Genomic DNA, 14,581 nt, shown 5'->3' on the forward strand with positions numbered 1-14,581 from the left:
TCCTCTACCTAAATTGTGAAATTCATAGCCCCTAAGCCAGAGGTTCAAGCCTTAGGGGGAGGGGCAGTAATATGTCCATATTGTGATAATGCATGATATATATCTCATCTGTAATGTTCAAGTATCTTCTTTTCTTCTCCCACACACTTGTAAAGAAAACTGAATTCTTAATTTTATCGACCAGGAAACCCTCCACCAAAATTATAAATTAAATGTCCCCTAATGTTGGGTCTGACTTAAGTCAGGCCAAAATAGTCATGGTGCTAATGCATTTAATGCTTTAAAAATGATCTTCATTACTTCTATTAAAAATAAATAAAAACTGACTGCAGTGTTAATTGCCAAGGTTACTCAGACCGTCTGATAAATCCGATGAAATTTTATGAGGTCTGATTAAATACAATTGGACCAACTATCCGGAAAGGTTTAATGAGTTCTATTTTTCAAATTTGGCGAAAAACTTACTACATGCACATATTTAGAAAAAATATTTACTAGATGTCATATTTCGGAAAGCTACACTTTCAAAGTTAATTTGAAATGCAAACTTAACAAGCAAGTATTGATTTTCAATGCAGGTATTTCAAATAGCCTCCTTTGAACTTGATGATGGTGGCAAAGTACACAATTATTTAAACCCACCAGAAAAAACAGTGGAAGAAACCCTCCAAACCCCTGTGAAAACTCACATTTCTGTGAAAGGAATCTTACGAAAAGTAAGTACTTCCATAATGAGTTGGCAATTTCCGGCTTTCATACAAAACAATTAACTTGTTGCACTTGATTATAGTAACCCACCCAACCTTCAAACAAACCTCAGCAGAGATAATTCAATTGTTGTCTAGCTCTATCTATTCACTCATATTGAGGTCAATCAAATTTCTGGTTTGGCTTTCAATGAAGATGAAACAAATTATGGTTCATAGGGCTTTTCTCTCTCGATTGATCTCGATCTCCCGATCATTTCTTCAATAGATTCAATACTACTCAATGCTATTAATTTGGATAAATTAAAATAAAGTTTAAATATTAAAAGATTTCAAAGTAACATTAACCCCTTCTACATTAAATTTTTTATTCAAGATAATACATTCTGACAATCTTTTTTGTTTCTTAATATTTTTACTTTGAGGTCCATTTATACTCTATGATGTTTCATATGTAAACATAAAATTTGCAATATGATGAATAGAATTATTAATAGCAGTACTATTAAATTATATGAAAAATGGATGAAATCACAGAGAATCAGAGTTCATTCCAGCTTTACCAATATTCTCAATTTCGTATTCTACAATACCCTTTGTTCTCTGATAATGGCTACATGTTTCCTTTTTTTTTTACTAAAAGAGTTCGGATCTCATTGAGTCGCCAAACAGCAGAAGAAAAGAACTAATACTGGAATCTATGGAAGGAACATCGAAAATTGTATGCAAACTGTGGGGCAATTGTGCTCTGTTTGATGTTCCTCCACAAGACTCGATAATAACACTCACAGGCATGGATGTCACTTCATGGAGAGGAGAAATCTCCTTGAATTCTTCAGTACTTACAGAGTTGAAGGTATAACTTCGATTGCAGATATTCTAATGTTTTAATTACTTTCGGAAAAGAATAAAATTCAATACCAGAAATCAAAAAAAATAATAATAAAGGGAGGGCATAAATGCTGCTATTTATTGATATTCTAAATACAGTGTAGATTCATATTACAGTCATGACCATGGACTAATACTGTGGCCCAGGAGGGGGCCAAAGTTATCATATATAGGTGTGTGTGTGTGTGGAGAGAGAGAGAGGGAGTATAAAATGTTTGAAAGTCTTCTGAAGAACTTTATTGCCACAATATGTCAGTTAACAGCACTAGCATGTAGATAGATTCTAGATTGTTCTAAATTTAACATGCAGACCAATTCCCTGCCTCCAGGACAGGTTTAAAGTTTAATATTAAAAAGTTTTAAAATCTTCACAAATGCTTTAATGCTGTAACTTGTGATATCATTTGATAGAAAAAAATCTTAACTGTTCAAATTATTCTCGTATCCCCTCTAACACTTCTCTCCATGGCTGGAAGGGGTTCAAATTTTAACACCTGAATAAATGACTAAACATCTCTACAAGAACCATAATGCATCAGTTTGTGGTAGCTAATCATCTCTCCCAGATTCAAACATTGACCACAGGACTGGTGGGATGCAAAATTCTAAATAGTTTACAGGAAAATCTTTAAACAAATTTTAATTTATCATAGCACCTTCTACCACATGTCTTAAACTCCATTAAGGTCAAAATTTGTTATGAAAAATGAAGAATTAATTTGTTACAAAACTGTTTCTCAGTTTACATAGGTGAGTGATTTAAGCCATATAACTCTTTTTATTCTATTTTAAGAATAATTAAATATTTATGTTCTTTGCAGGAAACAGATGAAGATGGGACATTTGAGGGAGAAATTGAGGCAGTTAACTTTTCTGAGTATGTACTTTTTCTTCAATTTAATGAGCAGTATTACTATGAATTTAAACATTTGATCAAATCAATCTATTGAAAATTTCAAATCATTCAAAGAGACATATATATATTCAGGACATACTAAATATTATTATTAGGCCTAAGAAAAAAAAATGGTTTGTTTCCGGTTTCATGCTGAAAAAAAGTAGGGTCAGTCGGTCGGAAATTTTTTTTTTATTTTTTCAAATATTTTTTTTTTCCTTTAATATTGCAGTATCCATACATGCGGTTAGATACTGACACTGCTGAATGGTATTAAATAAGCAATACTTTTAATATCATTCCTGACTATTAAGCTGGTCTTAAAAACTTCCTCTGCCAGTGATAAGAGCATTACTTAAATCTACAACACATGGAAACACACAGCCATTTTGAAACAAAACGTTTGATTTACACTGATTTGAAAAGATCTAACTGCTTCAAGCGTTTTTGTGACCAAAATTTTGAGTAATTATTTTCCAAATCGGATAAAAACGGAAATAAATGATTTTCCATAAAAAATCCTTTTAAAAAAGTTTTAGGTCGGGGGATAAAAGCTAGGGTCGGTCGGGAAACCGGAAACAAGCCATTTTTAAGACGTTGAGCTAATGCTCGGCAGCCTTCTAGCGATCTTCTGGATTGGCAATCGTCCAAAAATTCATGCACTGCACCGCCTTTTAAATGCGCACAAAAAAATAAGTTCCTTAAAGTATTAAACATATTACAAGATTTTTATTCCATTTATTCAACTACATTGTGTACAAAAAATCCAACCTTGCCTCCCTGGTTATTGATAACTCTTTGCATAAGTATAAATTTGCCTATTCAAGAATGGCGGATGAATATAAAAGGTGTAAACATTACTAAATATTATTTTAGTTTATCGATTACATTTTAACTTGAGACCGTGCCCGATAGAAATAAAATTTGATATGTAAATTTATTTGTTATCGGGCACGGCCTCCAAAATGAATATAAGCGATAAACGTATCTAGTGATTTTGTTGCAATAAATAAACACGATAATGCAGTCGGTTTGGTCAAGAAAAAAATACCACGTGTTGTGGATTTGTTTGTAAACAACCATACCATAGGTAATCTTGTTTCAAACGGGAATTGAAATAAATAAAAGTATGTTTTATTTTTATAATTAGAGACACACTGTAATTAATGTATTCACCTTGAAAATTGTTCAAAGACTGTTTAAAGCAGAAAGAAAATACATTGTATAATTTTTTTTTAACTTTGAAATTTCTTTGATTTTTGTAACTATGATGAGTTATTGTATTATAAACGCATCACAACATATTATATATGGAAATATAGTGATTTTTGTTTTTAAAGAACGCAAAACATAATTCATTTACTTTTTTTATTCTAATATGTATTATTTGATATATGACTATTAGTACAAAAATTCAAATTATTGAAATCATTTTATCAATCTATATAAAAGAAAATGTCAGCTCGACGCCTTTGTGGCCGTTCCGACCTTTGATTTTTCTTAGGCCTTATGCCTTCTGTCAGTTTGTTGCTATATACTCATTACTCATTTATTTTCTCGTAGCATACAAAGGGTTTATATAGCGTAAGCATACTATGACGAAAAAGAGCACGGCAAATGTTTACAACGACAATCTTCGAAGCGCTTACAAGGGGGTTTCAAACTCTTGACACTGAAATCATTACGTCTTGAAGCTCAACGTAGAAACATATGATTGACATCAAACAATTAAAATTATTTATCTTTCCAAAAACACCTCATTATTGACAGTAATTTTATAAGTTTAAGTTTTGATAAAATGGATTAAACAATTTCGAAGAAAATCTACCTGGGAATCACAAAAACGCATTTTTAAATAACTTTTCATAAAGAATGTACGAGACAAAAATTCAAGGAGATTTTGTCTGCTAAACATTTCGTATTTCTTGGAAAGGTGAACTTCTCTCGTTTCTTGAAAAGAACATAAACCTGTACAACAGGTTGTACAACAACTTGTTCATTAAATGATCAATCAATTTGAAATCAATTGATTAATTTGAAAGAAAAAACACAAGCTTTTTCAGTGATTATTTTTTGAGACAAGACAACACTCAAACATTACAGCTACATGTACTTATAGCAAAGCACGTCAGTATATACAACAGTCAACATGATAATAACGAGTGTTGTGTTGTGCATGTACTATGCCTAAATAGTACTGTGGTTTTATTAATATTCGTTGAATATCAATTTTCGTGGATTTCATTGTTAAGTTCATCCACGAAATTTAATGTTCATTGAAGTGTAATTTCTATTAACATTTTCTATTGATAGGGTCATTGGCCACGAATTTACGTATCCTTGAAACTCTGATTTTCACTTTATCCACGAAAATTGATACCCTTGAATATTAATGAAACCACAGTAGTCAGGGTTTGATACATAATGCACTCACCTCCGGCTGGTGCACCATGTATCAAACCCTGACTACTATTTAGGCATAGTACATGTACAACACAACACTATTATATAATTGTAGTTCACCCTGATATAGACTTCATTTGAATTTAATTAGAAGCCATGGCCCATTAGCAAACTACCCACACTAATCTACAGCTTTCATATTCTTTTCAGTATTTAATCATTCAATTTTTACTTTCAAATTTTATGAAAAAAATCTTGCATGTTAAAGCTTATGCTTGCATCTGTAAAAAACTACATGTTTTCATGGCATTCTCATTTTCAGTACTCAAAAACTGTGTTTTGCATTCTCATTGGTTTAAAGAGAATAGTACCTTGAAAGTTTTACTGCTAATGTAAATTACTCTAGATAGTGTAGCACACAAAAAATCTGTGAAAAATATTAACATATGCAGTTCAATTACCGTATTTTCCCGACGATTAGTCGGTATTTTTTTCATCTGAAGCAGAGCATCCGACTTATCGTCGAGATCGACTTGTCGTAGGCTTGAGGTCGGAAAATTGTCAAAAAGAGCATTAAAAATCTGATCTATAGTTGGTTGTGTGATTGGAAATTACCTTGTTGAATTTATTGATCAACTTTATTAATTATCGTTTTCACACATTTGTTAACACTTGTATACAAAGTAATAACGGTAATTAAAAATGGTACATGTCTTTAATCAATTAAAAAAAATTACCGTTACGTTTTTAAAAACACATTTTATAAACACGTCACATGGTGTCCATATATTATAAGTGGGAAGATAACATTGCACAGTAAAATTAAAACCAAGTTCGAATGGAACAAATTATTACGGTTAGTCCCGGGAAATGTGTGTAAGTTATATTAGAGTTCATCTTTCAATTAATAATCATCCTAGAGATTTTACGTATTTTAACTGCACGTTCAGGATTAATATTTTCAGCAATATTGACGTTTTCTATATGTGAAATAATGGATTCTTTAATTTATACGGGCTATAAATGTAGATATTGTTCAGACCTAAATGCTTTGTCTTGAGTATCGTAATTGCAGATTGTTATAAGTTCAACTGCTGGTGATTAAGATTTTACTATGAGCACTAAACAGATCTCAATAATTCTTACGAGCAATAAACAGTTTAATAAAACTTTTCTTATGGTAAAAAATTTGATCTTTAAAATGTTCTTTAAAAATAACTTTCTAAAAAAAAGTTAAGTTTATATTATAAATTGATACACGTTTATTTTCGGTAATTTGGTTTTTACAAAACACAAGTTTGACAATAAAAAAATCATTAAAAATTAAAAAACCAATTAAATTATCGTTTAGATAATACCAATCAATCAAATACAGTTTAACATACTTTTTGTTAAACCAATCATCAATAAGATTAAAAAACCAAATTATTCAATCAGATGACGCCTTACATCTCCAGTGTTTTGATAGTGCTTTGACGGAGGGAACGTTTCAATCCTCTGGAGCGCTTAAAAGGGGGGCACACAGTCCTCTTGGCATCAAAGTCACCATGCCTCCAGTAGCCACACGACGTTCATACACCGCTGGATTCAAGGTTGAAGTCCTGGAGTTTGCAGAGGAAAACGGGAACATGGCTGCACAGAGAAAGTTTGGAGTGAATGAAAAGCTCGTTCGAGACTGGCGGAAGCAGAAAGACGCACTGAAGAAGACCAAGAAATCCCAGAAAGCCTTCCGTACTCACGCACCACGCTGGCCCGAGCTTGAGGATCGTATGGAGGCCTTCGTACTGGAGCAGCGATCGGCATGCAGAGCCCTGAACACTGTCCAGCTACGCCTGAAAGCGAAAGCCATGGCAGAAGAGATGAAGATAGAAGATTTCCAGGGAACGGTATCCTGGTGCTTCCGTTTTATGAAGAGGAAGAACCTGGCCATTAGACAGCGGACCACCCTCTCCCAGACCCTACCCGACGATCATCGAGAGAAGATGGCAGCATTTCAGGCTTTCGTCGCTGACCAGACGAAGAAATTCAACCTCGGCAGCGACCAAATTGTCAACATGGACGAGGTGCCACTAACTTTCGACATTCCGATGAACAGGACCATCGAGAGCAAGGGAGCCAGCAGCGTGAACATCCGAACAACGGGGCACGAGAAGGCCAGCTTTACCGTAGTCCTTGCATGCACTGCCAGTGGGAAAAAGCTGCCCCCCATGGTAATCTTCAAGAGGAAGACGGCAATCAAAGACAAGTTACCCCCCGGCGTCATTGTTCATCAGAACGAGAAGGGATGGATGGATAATGAAGTCATGGACCTGTGGCTGAACAGATGTTACGTCAAGCGGCCTGGAGGATTTTTCCGACAGAAAAAGAGCCTGCTTGTCCTCGACTCAATGCGGGCCCATATCAGCGACGTCACGAAAGAGAGGATCCGCGCCACAGATTCCATCCCTGCTGTCATCCCCGGCGGTCTGACCAAGCTACTCCAGCCCCTGGATATCTCCGTTAACAGATGCTTTAAGGCAGAGCTGCGACACATCTGGGAGGACTGGATGAACAACGGAGACAAAAGCTTCACAGCGACCGGACGTATGCGACGGGCCTCATACCCTACCGTGGTGCAGTGGGTGAAGGACGCCTGGAATGCAGTACCAGAGACAGCCATAATCAACGGGTTCATCAAGGCCAACATCGTCGACGTGCCACTACTAGATGAAGCTCCACCAGCCCCTGCTGCATCAACTGACGACTTGCCACTCGCCTTAGCCGCCCTCTTCCACAGCGATAGTGAGGCATCGGACTTCGACGGTTTTTCCGATGTGGACCTTGATCGTGACTAGTGCCGTTGAAAGACTGTGTACATAGTGCTATGAACTGTTTAAAGACTGTGTAGTGACTGTAAATAGTGCTTAAAAAGAACTTGTTGTGAATCATTTATATGTTTATTTATTAATAAATATTGTTGCAACTTACAGAGTTTTTATGTTTTAATAAAATGGGGCGTATTTTTCTCAATCACATGGTAAATTTCCAATGATAAAAAATTACTGGAGTTTAGATACGTGTACAAGTTGTGCTAATTATCGTGCCCTAAGGCACTCCTTGTGTATATACAGTGTACCGTTATAAGGGTTGATATATCTGACTGTCGTTAAATAGGCATTGTGATGAAACGTTTGTATGTCGTATATTGTCATTATCAAGTCGTACATTGATCTGTCTATTTTTTTCACATTCTTCGTTTTGTATATGTAAAGCAATAACCTTAACGGTAACTACATTTCTGGACACAAGTAAACGAGTTAAAACAAAACATAATAATCGAAATCTTCCTGCATTTAAGATCCCCCATTGTCGTTCGATACGAAACAGGTGTATGCTTCTGACACCGGAAATTGTTAAACAAACATTGACCACGCGCCAAGTCAACAGGTGGCTGGTTACGTAATGGCGAATACACTTGCGATGGTCAGAGTAGATAATCATTTTGATACATGGAAATGTTTCTGAAAAAGTAAGTTTAGTTGACACTCATACAACTTGCATACCACGCGATTATGGGAATTGTATACAATGCAAGCGAATTTAAACATGTACCGATATTTGAAAATACGATGCATAAGTATAAAGCGTAATTGTTTTAATGTTAATCAATAATAAAAATTGGTAGCAATATCGGGGACATCATGTGCATCATACACTAATAACAGTACTTGCAGTTTGATAAGCTATTTTTAAGCGATAAGTTCGACGTATCGTCTGATTAGACGTATCGTAGGATTTTTTTAAAATTTGGGCTAAAAATGAGCAATTCGACGAGTCGTCGGGAAAATACGGTAGTTTTTCACAGGAATATATATTGATAGAAAATCTTTAAAGGTCTTCTTCTCAAAAATTTAACTTAGGACCTGAAAAACTATTTGTTTGAAATCACCCTCAGGTAATGTAGATTCAAGTTTGTTCAAAGCATGATCCTTGGGGTATGTTAGGGCCACAATTGGGGGGGAGGGGTCATACATCGGAAAACAAACAGAAAAATCTTTTAAAATCTTCTCGAAAACAGTTCAGTGAAAAAAAGCTGACACTTGTATGAAAGCACAGATTGTGCAGATTAAAGGTTCACAATGACTCCCTAAACAAAAATGGTGCAACAAAAAGGGCGAGGGGGGGTTTTAAAATGCAAATAAAGAAAAATCTAAAACAAAGAAAGGATTTTGATAAAATGTGAATAAATTTAACTTTTTCTTTTAGATGTACTGTACTTAATTGTCAAGATAATTTGAATATGATACTGTTGTAAATGATGTCTAATAAAATATTACTTTACAGAAACTACAGTTACGTTATTGTGAACAGCAGAACATTCAAAATGCCCACAAAAACGGCCATTCAAATATTTGGAGGAAAGAAGTTTAAGGACAGCATAACAATTAAGGGAATGTCGAAAGGGACTACAATCACTCATGTGTAAGTATTGAAAATGGCATTTACTGTGGAATCATCATTGTTCGCAGAGAACCAATCTTCGTTGCTTTCGAGGGTAACTCTTGCTTACAAATTTATTTCCTCATAAATGATTATCATGTATATATGAGCATTTTTTAAATTTATTAAGATTATACTTATTACAACAAAATTGAAAGTTTTTCCTACATCTGAACATTGACTCCACAAATAAAAATGATTTCACAGTGTACACTGTCAGGTAACTTTCAAAACGATGAAGTTGATGGGACATTATACCATACTGAGACCTTTAAGAAGCTTTTGACTTCATGTAACACTCAATAGTTGCAAGTTCTTGCATCTCTTAAAATAAAATACACAGGCAATGTATTTCTCTGAATTACAAATTAAGCAAATATATTCAAGGATAGACAGTAACGGTTGCCCAATTTCCCAAGGCAAGTGAAACTTTAAACTTGTCTGATCGGGCAAGCGAAAATTTTAATAGAAATAATTAATGGAAATAATTTAAAAACGTAACATTAAACTTTCACTACACAACTTTGCACAAGGAAACTCGGAAAGGCCCCGGTGTTGATTATAGAAAAGTCATCCACTACAAACACTTAATCAATTATCAAATTTAATTCTATGTGCCCTGCTAGTTCTAATAAATTATACCCTCATCTCATAATTATGTTACATTCTTTTGATAAAATTGTATTTCATGATGGAGGTTATCTTATTTGCTTATCCACAGAATTTATTAGATAGAATATATTTGTCTTAAGACTTATCTTGATCATGAAAAATATCGGTAGCAATGACTGCATTTTGAATGGCTTTGTTACCGTCTTCTCCTTTAATAATTTGTTAGTGGAGAAGCATCCATCAAAAAATTAAACAAGACATGTTATTAAAAGTAAATGAGGTTTACCGTAATGAATTAATATGCCAAAAAACCTGGTGCATCAATGTTTTATCCAGCAACTGAGCTTACAAAAGTTCATATTTGGTCATATTTGTGAGTTACTCAAATAAAATTACCGGTAATGAAAGTGATATTGTCTTCTTACTGCATTGCAATTTTCAGGCTACCAATTTTTTACATTGGGGCGAGTGAGAATTTCAGTTTACTTGCCCACCAGGGCAATTTAAGTGCATTAAGAAGTTAATGTCTATCCCTGAAATTTCATCCTTGATAATAAAATTCTTTTAAACAGGAGACTTAACATCTGGGTACTTTAATAAAGCATTAATTTATATTTTATTGACAACTTGGAGTGTTTGTTATATACTTGTGGAGCTTAATTGGATAGCAAGAAATACCTAAGACTATACCTTGATCACCCCTGCGAATGTTATTGTTATTCAAATTTTAGACCACGTGGTTTTATTTGACCCGTTCAGTTTCGCAGTAAAAATCGTACCTCGTGTATAAAGTCTATTTCACAGTATCTAGGTTCTTACAGTCAAATATAAAATCTAGAGGTTTATTTATTTTAAACTTTATTTTCATTAATTGGTGAATAAAATGTGTTCTAGAAATAAATGTGACTTAGTTTTTTGTCTGCTGTTGCAACAACTAACATGCTTAAAAGAGATCCCTCCTGAGGATTAATTTTCGATCCGCGCCTGACCTAGTAATAACATCAATAGTGAAACAGACTATACCATTTTATGCAGAATGTTCCTTGAAAATGGCTCAATATACTAAGTTTTAATGCAAAACAGACACCCATTATTTTTTTAAAAACATGGTATTGCTCACCACAAGCATCAAACATGGCTATGATTTTATTAAGCAACCCAATGTTAATATTTTCAACCACTCTACACGTGTTTGAACACGAACGATAACTCTGTTCTGAATATTATCGTTTAATATAAATAACTGCTAGATGGTTAAATAAGACATACATCTTGAAAGCTTTTCCCGTTTTAACATAAATCAAAGTAGGATATGATATGAAAAACGACCAGTACTTACGTATTTTGAGAATATTATCCGAACACTTATACTTCCGCTCGAAATTTCACAGGAACTGAACAAATATCGGTGAAGTCTCGTGAACTTTCATTCGAGCACCTCTGGATTTATTACTTACTTAGCAACGATAAAGGAAACATTCCGAACACATTCGCAGGGGTGTTGTTGCAGGGTTAGACACTGACAAAAACCTCCTAGCCTTAGACAATTGAAACTTAGGGCTCGCTAATAAACAAATCATAAAGCTTGTCGTGCAGGTCTACTGAAATTTTAAATACCATCCCATCCCATCATTCAAAGCAATGTGTAAACATTTAGAAAAATATGTATACAAATTCAAAATATTAACTACCAAGATTTTGAATTGTCAATCTGAAATAACTCTGTCTCTCAGCTTTCATTATTATGGGTTCTGTTTAGAATCTCTCTATTTCTGTAACAATAGATGGATTTGCATGATAGAAATCTTTGCACTGATACTTTTTTTTAAATAAAAAATTTGAGAAATTTATTTAAGGAACACACAAGGAATAATTCTTCAATTATTATGAGGTTATAATTTTGGTCAGGTGTGATCATATCCAATAAAGCCCAAAGGGCTTTATGCTAGATTTGATCATGCCCTACCCAAATCATCACTTCATAATACCAATGCAAAGACTGATTCCTTATTACTTATAATTTCATAATTTTCAGCGGTTGTACGATTAAAATTAAAATATTAACTATCCAAACCCCGCTTGTGCCCCAACAAGTATGTCATTTGAATTTATTGGACTGTATATTACAAAATCAATTAGTAGTGTTATTACAGACAAAGACACTGAAAATGTAAATATATAGGTCTAATGCTACTTGCCTTTTTAAAATTCTTTCATTATTATTAAAATTTATTTAGGGAAAAAAAATTATTTTATTATTTAGTGACAATTTTACTACAACAAAAATAAAGCCAGAATGCAAGATTTGGCATGCTTTTAACCCCCCCCCCCCCAACCCCCCCCCCCCCCCCCCCCGCAAAAAAAAAAAATAAAAAAAAAATTCTGGGGGATGGCCCCCTGTACACCACCCCCACCCCCAAGCAAAACTTTGGATCAAAAACGTCTCCAATTATCATTCCATGTAACAAATGTATTTTCCACCACTATACTATTTAGCCTTATTGGTCCAATCATATATTTAATATACTAGGTATCTTGACGTTCAAATTTTTATCTCAAGAACTTTTATAAAGGTTTCAGATATAGACTTTCCTCTTCGTTATCAATTGGTAACCAGAGGTAGAATTGTAACAATTATATAAACCCATTCATGTTCACTATTATTTTTTTCTTCAGGGAAGTGTGCAATCCAGCAAAGAAACAAAAAAAAGATTGAAAATTGTGAAGATTTCGGAGAGTACCGGTAAACGCATTCAACTTTTGCTAATAAATGCAAAACTTTGTGCATGGAGGAAATATGTAAAGACTATATAAATACATATTATGCATAAAGTTGAAGAAAGTGCGTCTTGCATGCAAGTACATGTATATTTGAGGCGGTATTGAATTTTTTTACCTTCCATTTTTTGTCATTTTTTATATTACTAAACATGGTGGACATCCATGTTTTAATCAGTTCATAGTACTTATGCATAAAGTTAATGAAGAAAGTGTGTCTCACATGCAATTACATGTATATTTGAGGCGGTATTGAATTTTTTTACCTTCCATTTTTTATTTATAAAATATTACTAAACATGATGGACAGCCATGTTTTAATCAGTTCAGAGATAACACCACAAATAAGATCCTTTCTTTTTAATCAACATATATTGTTAGTATCTCTTTCATATCTTTATAAGAATCTTAAATTGTGTCTATTTTTTGACAACCTGTGGTCATATATTTTGAAATTGCTTTTGACACCAATATATATTAAACACTAATGTATACTAAATCTGTTGCAAATTTTATTAACGTGATATAACATAAGTAGATAACTTTGAATATTGTGTTTATTTTTTGAATGCAGTGATCATATATTGAAATTGCATTGTAACAGAAAAAATGCACACTTGTTTATTAAAGCTGCTGCACAATGTAAAAACGTAATATGGCATATGTGGGTAACTTAATAACTTTGTTCTAGTCATCTACCTTTAAATCTTGTGTTTAATTTTTAGTAACCAGTGCTCATAATTTTCAACTTGCCCTATAATAGCAATATTACACACTTGTGTACTAAAGCTTAATAGTTTATGCACATTTTTCAAATTTAAAATAAATAAATGTGTGGATACCTTTTTCTCCCTAAAAATCTTGTTTATTTTTTGACAACAAGTATTCATATATTTTGAAGGTGCTCTGTAACAGGAATAATACACACTTGTATATTAAAGCTTCTGCACAATTTTGTAACGTGATATAACATGTATTCAGTCTATAACTTTTTATTTCTGTATTTATGTAAAGTATACTTTAGGTTCTGCATGTGTTAAGGTATTTCTCTATTTTTGAACTAAAACTATTCATGGATTTAGAATGATTTTTCACTTAAATTAAACAAATGTATCTTTAATTTTTGTTCTGTCTTGATAAATGCAAATTGGTAGATTGGTAACCAAATGATATTTATACATAGGGTGATTTAACCATGCATCCGACACATACCTTGGATCGGACAACTTTATTTATAAATTTTCAAATAAATGTGCATGTTTTCATGTGTTGTTTCGTATATTCCTGAATTAGAACAAATGAACTTTATCAGAATTAAGAATTTGACAGTCATCGGACAGTTTTCCCTGCATGATTTCTTCTAATAATATGGAGATTATGTGCCCACTCCTTGTGATATACTTTAAATGTGAAGTAAAATAAGAATTTTAAAAATAATTGATACAAACATTTTCCTCAAACCACTTAAAAATCGAGTTTTACTGACACACCCTTTTCAGTCCAAAGTTCCTGTAGGAGCTGGCACGATAAAGAACCCCTTATGATAAATATTCCTTTAAACAGAAGCACTATTCTAAATTCCTATATGTAGATTTGAGGATTTACATTAAAAGAAATATGAATAGCAATGATGCATGGTGAAATCGCCCTGTGTATGAAACATTAAAGCTGAACATCGCTCGTAAATAGGCACTGTCCGCCATATTTCTCTTTAATCACTGCTGTCCCTACAACCCTTATATAAGGGACAGACCTCTAAACAGTTCAAAGTACATCGCTGTAGAGGTCTCACCTGTGTGGACGTACATTTTGCCTC

General features: G+C 33.5%; 1 protein-coding gene across 1 annotated transcript; it reads left to right on the top strand.

Annotated features, from left to right (window-relative positions):
• The first annotated feature begins 557 nt into the window (after positions 1–557).
• Positions 558–14,330, top strand: LOC117685958 (uncharacterized). Its single transcript, XM_066073549.1, has 5 exons — positions 558–716; positions 1,351–1,563; positions 2,420–2,475; positions 9,220–9,357; positions 12,664–14,330. Exons 1-5 carry the CDS (start codon positions 573–575, stop codon positions 12,701–12,703), a joined length of 591 nt encoding a protein of 196 aa, XP_065929621.1. The 5' UTR covers positions 558–572; the 3' UTR covers positions 12,704–14,330.
• The last annotated feature ends 251 nt before the right edge of the window (positions 14,331–14,581 follow it).

Source organism: Magallana gigas, chromosome 2 (assembly GCF_963853765.1).
Source record: "Magallana gigas chromosome 2, xbMagGiga1.1, whole genome shotgun sequence".
Lineage (NCBI taxonomy): Eukaryota > Metazoa > Mollusca > Bivalvia > Ostreida > Ostreidae > Magallana > Magallana gigas.